General features: G+C 36.5%; 1 protein-coding gene across 3 annotated transcripts; it reads left to right on the plus strand.

Annotated features, from left to right (window-relative positions):
* The first annotated feature begins 9,098 nt into the window (after window positions 1-9,098).
* LOC113334490 (protein XRI1-like) lies at window positions 9,099-13,503 on the plus strand. Of its 3 annotated transcripts, none has more exons than XM_026580729.1 (9): window positions 9,099-9,209; window positions 11,570-11,625; window positions 11,725-11,847; window positions 11,946-12,085; window positions 12,344-12,407; window positions 12,506-12,608; window positions 12,693-12,733; window positions 12,821-12,901; window positions 13,018-13,503. In XM_026580729.1, the coding sequence occupies exons 3-9, from the start codon at window positions 11,781-11,783 to the stop codon at window positions 13,293-13,295; spliced, it is 774 nt and encodes a 257-aa protein (XP_026436514.1). In that variant the 5' UTR covers window positions 9,099-9,209; window positions 11,570-11,625; window positions 11,725-11,780; the 3' UTR covers window positions 13,296-13,503. The 3 variants fall into 3 exon arrangements, with proteins under 3 accessions (XP_026436514.1, XP_026436513.1, XP_026436512.1); XM_026580728.1 differs by lacking the exon at window positions 9,099-9,209 and adding an exon at window positions 10,399-10,797 and having other exon boundaries at window positions 12,509-12,608; XM_026580727.1 differs by lacking the exon at window positions 9,099-9,209 and adding an exon at window positions 10,400-10,797.
* The last annotated feature ends 429 nt before the right edge of the window (window positions 13,504-13,932 follow it).

Raw genomic sequence — 13,932 nt, forward strand, 5'->3', positions numbered from 1 at the left:
GACATGGAAAAGTGTATACCATATGATGACTTTTGTCTGGCAGCACAGTTTTTGGGTGATTGGAGATGGCAGTAAAGTTTGTCTCCGGTATGACGTATGGATACCTGGCAAAGGCTCACCACCAACTCCATCAGTCTCACTAGAGGAGGCACAAAACTATAAGTATGTGTCTGAGTTAATTGATCAAGACACAAGATCTTGGAAACAACAACTTGTTCAACACTTGTTCAATCAAGAAGATGTAGCAATTATTCTTAATACTCGTATCCCATGGATTAAATATGGCAGACTGGTTTGGACCTTAACTAAAGATGGTCTTTTCACTGTTAAGTTGGCTTATAGAAAATTTGTTGATCTCAAGCAGAATGGCCACAATCCTTAATTACAACACAGAAGAAGCAAAATTTTGGAAACAATTATGGGTGAAATATTTCCTATGGAAATGTGTGACTGATATAATACCATCCAGTGAAAGAATGGCTCGAGTTACAGGCTATGGAGGAGGAATGTGCAAAATTTGTAATCAAGGCATAAAAACTACTCGAAATATTCTCATTGAGTGCAGCTTCTCTAGAGCAGTTTGGCTCACAGTGCCAGGAGCACTACATAGCATACACAACCATGGCAACTGCGTTGCAACATGGATACGAAGCTGGTTTTCAGACGGAATGAAGGATATGGTCGATGATTGGGTAGTACAAATGGCTAATAGATCGTGGGAAATTTGGAAGGCACGTTGGAACAACACTTGTCAGGATATCTTCCCAAACCTAGTGGGAGTAATCAAGTGTGTGAAACTGCTGAATTTAGGAACATGGAAAGCTATGAGACTGAAGCGCAAAGCTTCCAATCTATGAAGTACGGATACTTCAAAATTGTTGACTATCCGTGTCGACGCCGTATCAGTATCAGATACTTCATTTAAAGTATCACATTTTTTTAATTACAAAAAGGGTATGGGATACTTTGGGATACCTCTGGGATACTCTAAGAGGGGATACTTCCTATAATTCGAGAATATATTTTATATGCAAAATCTATATATTTATAATTTTAGTCAATGAAATTCAAATATTCAACACATCGAATATTTATATTTAAACCTAATAACATGTTGACTATAAAAAAATATAACTTGTTGGTTATTTTATGGTGCTTCATCTCTAGTGTTACAAAAATTTAAAATTTAAGGCTTGTTGGTAATCCATGTTCCTCGTGTTGTTCAGAGAGCAATTTGAGCACATAATTTTATCTATCTATTCAATTAATATAAATAAGATTGAACTACAAGATATTGAAAATTTAATGTTTGCTCACAACAATTTTCTACGAAAGGATCAGAGAAAGTGGAATATGAGATATTAGTGTAGATGCATTTGGTCCACTTGACAATATGAAAAATTAAAGCAGGAAATCTTTCACTTGACGAGCAAGAACTAAAAACCGTGATATTTGATGAAGACAGTAAGATATTTGATGGGTGAGCGTGATGTGATATAGTTTTTATCTATTTTTTTTAACATTTCCATATAATATTTATCGGATATTGTTTTTAGTTTTATGTGATTTTTTCACTAGAATCAATTATTATATAAAATATTTTTTAATAAGCACAGGTATCCCACCATATTCCGTATCCCCATTTTTTTAAAATTTGACGAGTCCCCGTATTAGTATCGGCGTCAGTGTCCCCGTATCAGTATCGGTGGATCATATCTTCCAATACTGCTCACCAAAATACATGACATATAACTCAGTGGGCACCACCTATTGCACCTTACTTTTCAATATGTTGTGATGCTTCATATAAAAAAATAAATAATATTCATCACTCTGGAATTGGTCTAATTGTGCGCAATTGTGCAGGTTCATACGAATGTGGGAGATGCATCTATGCATATGCATATGTAACTGCAGAACAAGCTGAATGTAGAGGTCTATGGCTAGCTTTGGCATGGGCCAAAGAGAAAGGGATACTACATGCATGCTTTGAACTGGATGCGCAAACAGTAGCAAAAGCAGTCAATGGGGATCACCACAAAATAGCTTGGGATAATCAGTCACTTATTCTAGACATTAAGCTTATGTTCAGCAACAACCCTCTATGGTGTTGCAAGTTTATTAAAAAGAATTGTAATAAGCCAGCTGATAAAATGGCTAGGCATGCTAGGGTTTTCAAAACTTCAAAGGTTTGATTGCACAATTCACCTAACTTTATTGCAGCTGCAATAGAAGAAGATAGAACTTCTGTAAATTTTTTTTCTTTTGTATCAAAAATAAATAAAATACGTAGCGTTTTTAGGGGCCACCCCAAAGGATTTAGGGGCCATCAATTTATACCCAGCCAAAGACTCTAGTTAAGGGGTACCCTATATGATATTGAAGTTACATAAATGCCCTTATGGTAAAACTGTATAAAAACCAAATCAAAAACAATTCTAATCATTTCAACTCTTCTTCTTCCAGTTTCCTATTATCTTCCGATTGTGGAAGAAAAAAAAAATTTCCACTCCAAAGTCAAATGGCCCCAATTAGGTAAGAATCTATCATTTTTGGGGTTTATTTCGCTTTAATTCGACGAATCGAGAAAAAATAATTCTAGGGTTTTCGGTTATTTATCCAGATTCGGACGATATTCATGCTCCTTTACTTCCGAATGTAGTCGTGTTCTTCATTTCTCAAGAACATCGACAGTATTCGGGAGAAATATTTGATGGTTATCGGCCGAATATTGTTGGTCATATCTTCCTGGATACAAACTGGTAATAATCGGTAGTTTAATGAATTTTTTGGCTCCCGAATATATTTAAGTAGACACACAGTATTCGGAAGTACACTCACTACCGAATATATATATATATATATTGAAAAAATCTCAAAATTTCTGATATAGGAAAAATCCCATTTTGGGGCCAGTATTTATTCGGAAGACAGTATAATGTTATATACTTCCGATTATTTCAATTTCAAAATTTGAAAAGTATAAGTTTTCCTCAAATTCTGATTTTTGGGCCATCGTACATTCGGGACTTTACAAAACAATTATCCTCCGAATATAGCAAGTTCAAAACAAACTACGCCTTGGCTCTAGGTGGTTCCAAGGGCCAATATAGAATGTTAGACAGCCCATATTCGGAAGTTTGGGTAACTAATTATCCTTCCGATTATTTCAATTTCAAAATTTGAAAAGTATAAGTTTTTCCCAAATTCTGATTTTTGGGCCATCGTACATTCGGGACTTTACAAAACAATTATCCTCCGAATATAGCAAGTTCAAAAAAAACCACGCCTTGGCTCTAGGTGGTTCCAAGGGCCAATATAGAATGTTAGACAGCCCATATTCGGAATTTTGGGTAACTAATTATCCTTCCGATTATTTCAATTTCAAAATTTGAAAAGTATAAGTTTTTCCCAAATTCTGATTTTTGGGCCATCGTACATTCGGGACTTTACAAAACAATTATCCTCCGAATATAGCAAGTTCAAAACAAACCACGCCTTGGCTCTAGGTGGTTCCAAGGGCCAATATAAGTTTGCCACCGAATATCTTATTCGGAGGGAATACGTGTATCGTTAACAACCGATTGTAGTGCACCAATGATACGAAACCTCAACGGCCATATTTTCAAAAATTAGATCCGTTGGAACTCTAATCTATATAAGGAGGGTAACCCCTCTCAGTTATTATCGAGTAACAAATCTGAATGAAAAACCTTTTCAATGGCAAGTCCATCATCAATCGACAACATACTTCGAAGATGCAAGCGAACAACTACATCAATTGCAGCAAGGGAAGAAGAAATACAAAAAAGGAACAAACAACCCAAAAAAATTAAACCATCGTTAGTGGAAACGGAGGAGGAGGAAGAGGAAATCAAGGCTAAGAAGCGAGGTCAAGAACAATTCCATCATAGAGAAAGATTAAAACAAGTTGAGGAAGAGATCGAATGGATAAAAAATTATTACATTGTGAAAGATCTACCCAAAGAACAGCAGGACGATTGTATATTTTGGATTAACGTTTCATTGGGTCCTTTTGTTGGTAAGTACAAGAAGCCACGCCACAATTATGAACCATCCCATGTTTCTTCAAGGGTGCACCATGTTATAAAATTGTGCACCGAGTACAACCGTATTCTTGCTAGGCACAGAGACGACAGGTTTGCTGCACAAGATGCTTATTCCAAGTGGAGAGGAGAGTCGTTTCTACATTTCGAAGCCGCGTTGATTGTTGCATCTCGGACTGGGAAAAAAGAATAACATGTGATGTTTGAGTGCTGTAAATTCCAATTTTTAATATTAATCGGCGGTTTGATAAAATATGGAATTCCCGAATATGATTAATCGTATTGAAGTGTTATAATACTGTTGTTCCGATTACATAGTTTCAAAAAAAATTATAATCGTGCCTCGAAAAAAAACGATCAAACATCGTCATCATCCGAGGGGATAAATTCGAGTAACTCAGCGGGAAAGTTGTTGTCCATAACACGATCCCAATCAACCATGTTGGACTCATATTGTTTCACCCAATCCTTGCAATGGTTCATCGGGAAGTAATCGTGCCACTTACTCAATGGAGGTAACGGACAATCTTTCTTTACTCTTAAACCGATAAAATGCATTTCATTCACAAATGCCATTACGATTCTTCTATCTTTAACCGACTCGTCGCAAGCCGTTCTTGTGGGTGCAAACGTCATGCTAAGTCCATACATAGGAGGAACAAGAAATGTACCACGCAATTCAAAACGTCCGCTAGGAGATATCCAAATTTAGGCATTGTCATCCAATACTTGGATCCGATTGTCTTCAATCCCTTTCGACACTTCACACGCGCAACTAAGTCTTTGAACTCTTGTTCTTTGTCGTATCTATCTCCTCGCCTCATCATCTCCATATAAAAACCCTTGTCCTTCACTAGTTGTACCGCCATCTTATTTCTTAAATATTGGCATTGGGTGACATCTTCGATATCCGCCTCTCTAAAGTAACCCATTTGTTCCGTAGCAACGTGAAACCCACAATTTCCATCCCCATCAACCTCGTCGGTCGACAAAACAAATGGAATGATAAGTGGAGGGAGTTGTTCCAAATACTCTTTGTATATTGTATATGTGGATCGATTTGGTCTTCCATTAAGATCTCTAGGGCAACGAAGAGTACCTTTGTCCTCTTTTATAGTAAGAATTTCCATTGGTTGGGTTTGTTGCGAGGCGTTCATTTGCTCAACAACTTCTTCGACAACATTGGGTTGACTTACTTGAGAAGGCTCTGTGAGATCTTTGGCCTTACTTGTCGGGTGGTTGGTCCACTTTGATCATTTCTTGGACGACCTCTTTTCTTAGGTTCCGGCTCATCTTCAAATTCGGCTTCCGAACACTCGTGCCTAGACAATATTCTTTTATTAGACAAATACTCCTTCAACTCTTTTCTTTGGATGGTCCTCGACACTTCGGTGTTCGGCCTACCGGTGTTCTTTTGCTTAATAGGTTCATCAACCTCCCTTAAACAAGGGTGAAGGGCTTCCTCCAAATTATGCATCAATATTTGCTTTTTGGTGCCGTTTGATGTAGCGTAACGCTCGGCTATTCGTGCATACAATTCCGACTCGAAGAAACGGACCATCAACTACCGGGGTGTTCGGAGTGAAATTTAATTGCTTCCAAAATGGGTGAATATCATCGATGTCAATCACTTCAACATACCTACCCAACTTATGACGACATGGGAGTCCAATACCTATCATATCCTTGCAAACACAAACCGTATTCTCGTCATCATAAGTTTTATATAACTTCAATTGTTTCATCATGCGATTTATTGCCCATCTTGAAACTTTATGAACAACTCCCCTTAGAAGCAATTTTTCCTTAATATGTTCCATCGGGAATTGGTGTACACTAAATTGCATACATTTCCTAATCTTTACGAGATCACGATTGGTGAATTCATGGATTGCTTCTTGGATCGACACAACTCCATTTTGACTACCAATTAGTATTTTCTTTAGTCGACCATGAGACCCCTCCGCAATGCTTGTCGCCTCGTTCTTGAAGTTACGATATTCATATGTCCATGCAAACACAAACCTCTCCTTAATCGTTAACCATTGTGTTTTACAATACTCAACCGGTTTTGGGTAGTCCGTGCCGTATTCATCCTCAAATTTCTTCAAGTTACATTCGTAAATTTCCTCGGTCATCGACCAAACGATTTTGTCCCATGCTTTCATGAACATTTTCCAAATTATTCCATCCTCCTTCCACTTTTCTTCAAATAGCCTATCCTCTTCCTTACGTTCTTCCAAGGTTAATTTACTAATGCGCTCATCCTCTTCCTTTGACCTCTTGGTACCCTTCCTTGGTCTTTTAGCTTGGAAATGATGATGGCAATTGGTTTTGAGATTGCATTGAATGTGCCACGTACATTGCAAGTTTTGGGCTTCCGGAAACACTACCCTATTGCATGCATTAAGGCTTGATCGTTATCCGTTACAATAACCCTTGGAAAATTATCACCGTTATAAATGGACCTCAACGTCTCCAACATCCAAATGAAACTCACATTGTTCTCATGATCCATTAAACCCCATGCAATCGTAAACGTGTTTTGTCCGAAGTATGGCAAGCAATGTTCAACAACGGCATGTTATACTTGTTTGTCTTATAAGTAGCATCTATCAACAAAATTTGATGAAAGCATTGAGCCAATTGGATCATTTCGGGATGTGCCAAGAAAATACGAACCACTATACCATCCTTTTCTTCCCTTCTCAAGGTGTAGCCGTGTAACTCCGCTAACCACTCCATTGTTGCATGACCGTTCTACCATCCCAATCAGTCCTTTTGATCGTAGCTAGGGCCGACTTAATTGTAGACAAAGAAGACAAGTTGTCGGGATCGTCCGCCTTTATTTACTTAAGATCGCACTCGCTTTTTGGATCCGCATAGACCTCACCGTCTGCATTTGATGTGGTTTTAACTTGGCAACCATTACATGTCCAATTAAATCCAACGGATCATCATGGTTGTGACAACCGTTATCAACTTTATATTTATACATTTATACTCTTTACCTTTAATACCATCGGGCTTATAGAAGACAATCTTAAATGGGCATCCTATCTTCTTGGTATTGCTTCGGTATTTCCTATTCGTCTTCCGTATGTACTTACTATTCTTTCCCTCGTGACTCTTTCGCGTCCCACCTCGCTCACAAATCATTTCAAATCGAGTGTCACTAACATGATTATTTTGAACTACCACGCACATGTTATCTTTTGCCTTGTTCATAAGCCATTCCTTTGCCTCCTTCTTACTTCCAAATGTCTAAACGTGCATAAAACAAAACAAATCTAATAAGCATAACCATTTAACATATAAATTTTGAAAAAAAGAAAAAAGTAGTAATGAGTATACCAAATCGTTTGCATAGTATAGGGAAGTGTCGGGCCTCAAATAGAAGTCATCAACAAACTCTTCAACGGCCTGCATATGAAAGAAACAAATTATTATACAATAATCGGAGGTTATTAAATAAGTCAAACTTCCGAATATTCTATATTCGGAATCCTATCGGTTACCCAAAACACCCGATCTATGCAAATGAATGTACACAGTTTACTGAGTGAAAAAAATGATATAATCGGAGGTCATTAAATAAGTCAAACTTCCGAATACTTTATATTCGGAATCCTATTGGTTACCCAAAACACCCGATTTATGCAAATGAATGTACACAGTTTACTGAGTGAAAAAAATGATATAATCGGAGGTCATTAAATAAGTCAAACTTCCGAATACTTTATATTCGGAATCCTATCGGTTACCCAAAACACCCGATTTATGCAAATGAATGTACACAGTTTACTGAGTGCAAAAAATGATATAATCGGAAGCTAAAATATATAGTAAACCATCCGAATATAAATAACCAGAAGATAACTTTAATCGATAAACATCCGATTTTCAAGTTTTCGGAAATTTTATTTTGAGGCCACTGTTATATTCGGCAGTCAAATAATGTTAAACTATTACCGATTGTAAAGGATAAGAATACTGAGTTTTGAAATTTTCTGAGGAATTCGTTTTTGGGGCCATTCGGAGGTAAATAACTCTACATAACTACCGAATGTAGATATTTTTGGAAAACCAGTTTGGGGTTTTTCTCATATTCGGCAGTAAACTAGTATCTTGGAACTACCGAATATACATATTTGGTACTCAATGTGTTATATTCGTAAGTTTAATCTAGAAATTATCTACCGAATCTGGGTAGTTCATGGCATTCAATGCATGCAATAATCGGTTTTTCTTGTTTACAAAAGCACACAAACCATGCAAATCGAGTATTTTAGTTTCTTAACACAATACCTGTGTTTTACATGCATCGTTAGCTTCAATATCATGCGATTCTCCATTTTCTTCCATGAAAGGGTCGTCTAGGTTTTCCTCTCCACAAAAGTTTGGATCATTCAACATATACCCCAAATCGTCTTCTCTAAACGGTCGTGAACCCTCAACATTTTTTTCTTCGTCATGATTCTCACATTCTTCTTCATATCCATCCATTTTTTTAGTGAAAAAAATGGTTTTTCCCTTTTTTCCTTCAACCTCTTCTCTATAACTCTAATAACTCACAAATGCAAAAGAAATGAAAAAATGAAACAAAAATCATTCTAATACTGCACCGACCACAATCGGAAGTCTGGGAAATATTTTGGCTTCCGATTGAAATCGGAGGATAACAATGTTATCATATCCTCCGAATATATAAGGGTAATTTCGCCATTACGAATTACGCGAGATAAGGGCTGGCTACATTTTCCCTTTGGGTGACCTTTTTTGTTTTATTGTTGGCCCCTAAATCCTTTCGAGTGGCCCCTAAAAACGCCAGGTTTTTAAGGGGTTCTTTTTAAGGGTGTATAAAGAAGGGTACCGATCATGGGACTCTTTGTTTAGACGCAAAGAACAGACACAATTTTCTAACCGTCTGTTAGAGTTCATCCAACGGCAGTACAACTTGCTGATATCATCTCTTTTAGGCTTAAAACATTAAACGGCTCATGCCCAAGCCGAGCCGATATGGAACAATTTATCTCTCCATAGGAAACTCTATCAATATACGATCTCTTTCATTCTGCTTCAAGATTGTTACTCATCAAGTTTATTGTTCTTGTTCTGAACTTGTAACAGTGAATAGCACAGGTATGATCATTCTAAATCCTATGTACTCTAATTGTTTTATTGTTTCTTAGATTTCTTAATTTATTTGAAATAAGTTGAGAAGCTCTAATTTTGGTCTTGATTAGAGTGAAGTATTGGGTCTGAATGGAACTCTGATGCCGCGTGTTTTTCGTTTCTTTCTAATTGAGAAAAGTATCATTCATAAACAGGAAAATTTGTTCATCCAGCAGTGTAGCTTGTCCAAACAATTATTGATTTAATTCATTTTATCGCATATGTTGAAGAGTAATGTAGTGTTGTTATGTTTATCGCATTTCTGTTTTCATTTTTTCCTTAATTCGATGAAGTTAATACTCAATTTGCTGTTGGATGCTAATGGGGATCTTGGGTTTTTGTATTAAGTGTTTTGCGTCAGCGACTTGGAGTGAGTGTCAAACAATTACTCTCTTATGAATGCATATAAGGGAATATTTTCTGTTACGATGCTATGGAAATTGGATCTTTCATGCTATTGCCAACTAAAAAAAGAAATATACACTAGTTTTTTTTTACTGATTGAGTAGTTCTTTGATCACTTTCCTCTCCTGCTTATAATGGGAACATACTCTTTCATATTGATTGATGTCAATTTGTTAGTCAGAGCCCAGAGGGCAGTTTGCGCCTTTTTATATCATCGTCAATGTCAACCTTCCAACCCAGGAAAAAAATGGTTGCTTGAGCGCTCATCCATACTCAACTTTGATGTAAATATTTAATGATCATTGTAAGCAAAGAAAGGAAGAACTGAAAGAGGAAGCTTGAAAATAATTTTCCCAAAAATAAAGAGCGGAATCAAGCCAAGATAAAAGAAGAAGAAAATGTGGTAGATATATCAATCAGGGAAGTTACAACAGAAAGAATATACTTGTTTCCTTGATTATCTAATCACATTGTTACCGGCTCGACTTTGGTAAGAGCCGTATAGTATAGTGTTTTTAAACCTAAAAAGATGACAACTCAGCAAGTTGTATTGCCGTTGGATGACCTACGATGGACGGGTAAAAAAGTGTCTAATCCATGCGTCTAAGCAAAGAGTCCCATGATCCGGACCCAAGAAAGAACACCCTAGATAAATGCATCGGCCGGAATATAGTGGGCGAGATTCGGCAAGTAAATACTACTTATGAAAAATGAAATAATTTATTTATTTATTTTTATTTTGTTAACTAAAGGTTGATGATTAAGAAAAATAATCCCTTAAACAACGGATTTTTGGGCAGTAGTTCCTTCCCCTCTCTCATCTCTATAAAGAAGGAAAGAAGTTTCAGTGAGAGAGAAAGTAGCAGAGAAAAACGAAAGAATAAAGAACGACTTCTCTTTGAACAATAAAAAGAAGAAAAATAGTTATTAGTGGGTGATTTTCGTGGTGTTCCTTTCCTTCCTTCTACAGCACATTTATCAACCCAACCCCATTATATTAACAACGGCTAGTTTTAATGGTATTATTATTAAGAGATTAATTCGACGGAACTCCTTGTTCTCTTTCACCTTCTTCTTCGTAGTCATCTTCCTCTTCTTCTTCCTTGTTCAGTAGTTGCAGATACTCAATGGATTATCCTAATGATGACAAGTGAGTTTTAGTACTTGGGTCTGTTTCAGATTGGTTATTGGGTTTGTTTTAGACCCAGATTATGTGATTTGTTCTATACGGAGGGTTTTGGAGTTGGATTTTTTCTTTTCTGGAAGAAATATTTGTTGTGAGAGATGGGGTTTTCTTGATTTGACTGTTATTATTTTATTTTTATTTTTGTGAAGAAATGTATATATGCAGTTACTGAGTTTCTGGATTCAGTAAATGAGTATTTTGTTTGGAAACTCATGATTGTTAAGAAATACCCATGTCTGTTACAAGCTCTTAGATCCAAATGAGTACGCATTTTGCCTTACATTTGATGCTTGTGCTTGTCATAAAACTTGTTTAGTATTTGTAACGGATGTTATGACAAGGCTAGATCTACTTATAATCTACTCATCCCCTTTCTTACATGTTCTATTTGTACATTTACAAGCAACCGTTCTATACTATGTTGTTATCATTGTGAATGTTATTTCAGTTCAAATGTGTTGTCACATTATTGTTTGCAAAAGGTATTTCTATTGTACTTATCGTTTGAAAAATTATCAAGTGCTAGTGTACATTGTAGGTTTAGCATAGCAATAGAAGTTAAATTCTTGCAATACCCTTGAATGTGTGTTGAATTAGAACTAATTGTAGCTTGAATTTTTATGAATTGGTTACCAAGTTATTGGTTTAGTTAGTTTTATCTATTAGTCTTCATGTTGCATAGTTTTCTCCATCAATTTGCTCACATTATCTTGTTTATCTTTGTGAAATGTATTAGTGAGCTGTGTGAATGGGAAGGTGCCGATTTTTATCTCCCTAAGGATTCAAATCCTGGTACAGTTCAGTTGCCACATTTATAGTAGTATGTAAGAGTCACTCGGAGGAGGGCTAATGCTAATGACTGGCATTTATTTTCATTTTTGTTTGGAACAGGCATTTCTAATTGCATATGGGATGGAGTAGATCAGAATGAAGATCAATTTTCTTACATGTTTGAAGATTCAACCCCAATTAAGGCGTGTGAAGACTTGCCTTACAGTGCTTCAGATAGTGGAAGTGCGTATAACCTATCTCTTTTTACCTACCAATGTTGTTTTGGGAACATAGTTGGAACTGTATTATTGCACATGCTTACCTCAAGGAGTGGATTTCAGGAAGTACGGAGAAAGAAGCGGTGAATTATAGAGAAGATTATCATCCTCAATTAAAGAGACGGCGAATGCTACGATTTGATGCTCCAGACGACCCTTTCCTTTGCAATGAACCAACGCCGTCACAATTCATAAAAGCAAAGGTCTGTAACTTCGGATAGTAGACCGTAAAGTACCCCTTCTTTTTTTTTTAATTGATATGGTGTTATTTGCTTAAGCATTCCATCTTCTATAAGTTATTTCTTTGCACATTCTATCAAAGGAAGTTAAATGCATAATGGTTGCTTATACAGCTATTAATGTGATGATACTTCGAATTGATTACTCTGACTAAAACGCCTCTTTGATTTTTGTTCTCATGCTTTGAACCCTGAACCCTGAACCCTCTTTTTTATATTCAGGATAGACAGGAGACAACGCTAGAAGCTGTACATGAAAAAGTAACGTGGGATTCAGGATATTCAGGTTTGTTTCTTTCTCTAAATTAGTTTCTTTTCAATTGACTAATAAGCTATTCTAGGTTCTTGCTCAGTTTTTATTTAATACTGTATTCTACACAACAGAAGATAGATCTGTGTCCTGCAATGAGAGGTTGGATCAGTCGTCTGACATGTGGCTCTCCAATTGCTTCAATGACGGCTCAATGCATTTCGGTTCTGAGGACACGTAAGCATCTATGCAACTCAATTTAGCTACACATTTTACTGGTTTGTCACCTGAAACTGACTCTATTCATGCATTGTCATGCAGGAACTTTTCTGGGGTTGGCGGAGACCAAATTGATGTTTCAGGTGTGTGAAACATATGGTATTTTTAATCTGTTCCTATATACTCTTCTTTGGATAAAATTATACCAATTTTACTTGTCTTAAATCCAGAGTATTGCAACCTCCCACCTGAAACACAATCTGACATGGGGCAACAATGTCCAACTCCGCCACCACAAAAGGTTTTTAAAGGTGTGTAGTCATGATCTCTCTTTGTTCTACAGATTTCACTTTTTAATCAAAGACACTGAAAGTTGAGTGCCATTTCAACAAAAACTCGGGCAATTGAATGTTACATATGCTTTTAGGTAGGAAATCTCTCATGCTAACTCCCACAAAGGTGACTTCCTCTGTTATTTATCCATTTGCGCTCATTAAACCCTGTGGAGTTCATGGAGATGTAACATTGAAGGATATAAACAAGAAGATTCTAACTCCACCCCCAAAATCAAAGCATGGCAAGGATGAAGAACTGTCTCCTCCATATCCTACTTCAGCTTTTTCAGGAAAGCCTGTCGTTGTCAAAACTAAGATACATACTGAAGGAGGGAAAGGCAGCATAACAATCATGAGAACCAAAGGTTGATGATAAATCTCTCTCTCCGACATTCTTAAATTTTGTGCGGTTTCTATAGTTAATATCTTGTTTTTATAATGGAAGCTTTTTTTCGGGATTCATTCAAAACTTGATGCATACAGTCATGTTTTATATATAGTATGACCTCATTGCAAGCTTGAAATGAGGATCTTTTGATGTCTCAGAGATCCTCCTATGCTGCTCTTTTTTGGCCTCATTGACTTTTTGTAGTCCCTCTGCTCATATCTTTAATGTGAATGTATGCAACTTTACCACCTTGTATCTTTGGAGCATTATTTATATTTGAAGATATCCGATGTTCTTATTCCTTGTTTACTCTAGGAGAATACATTTTGTCTTCCTTATTTTTCCATAAAAGAATATCTGTGTACTTTTGCTCAATCGTAGCTACACTTAATATTTGTTAGTATCACTAGAACTATATGAGGTATTTTCATTCGAAGTAGCATATATACTCATGTGAACTGATCTTCTTACCTTCATTGCTCATAGAAATCAAGTATTCCAAGCTGTTTGAACATTTGCTTGTGACTGAATTGTTAATTGTTGCACAGATTATTGTGCCTATAGGTTTGGGTGTAGTGTAGTTCTTTCCTTCTTCAGCAAAACACATAGAACTCTTCTT

Source organism: Papaver somniferum, unplaced genomic scaffold, assembly GCF_003573695.1.
Source record: "Papaver somniferum cultivar HN1 unplaced genomic scaffold, ASM357369v1 unplaced-scaffold_137, whole genome shotgun sequence".
Taxonomy (NCBI): Eukaryota; Viridiplantae; Streptophyta; class Magnoliopsida; order Ranunculales; family Papaveraceae; genus Papaver; species Papaver somniferum.

What these genes read in the sequence shown, in the direction of transcription:
- LOC113334490 (XM_026580727.1), top strand. Translation starts at nt 10,775, where the DNA reads ATGGATTATCCTAATGATGACAA. An exon ending in GATTATCCTAATGATGACAA is followed by an intron (nt 10,798 to 11,569) that starts GTGAGTTTTAGT and finishes GAAATGTATTAG; the next exon opens with TGAGCTGTGTGAATGGGAAG. An exon ending in CAGTGCTTCAGATAGTGGAA is followed by an intron (nt 11,848 to 11,945) that starts GTGCGTATAACC and finishes AGTGGATTTCAG; the next exon opens with GAAGTACGGAGAAAGAAGCG.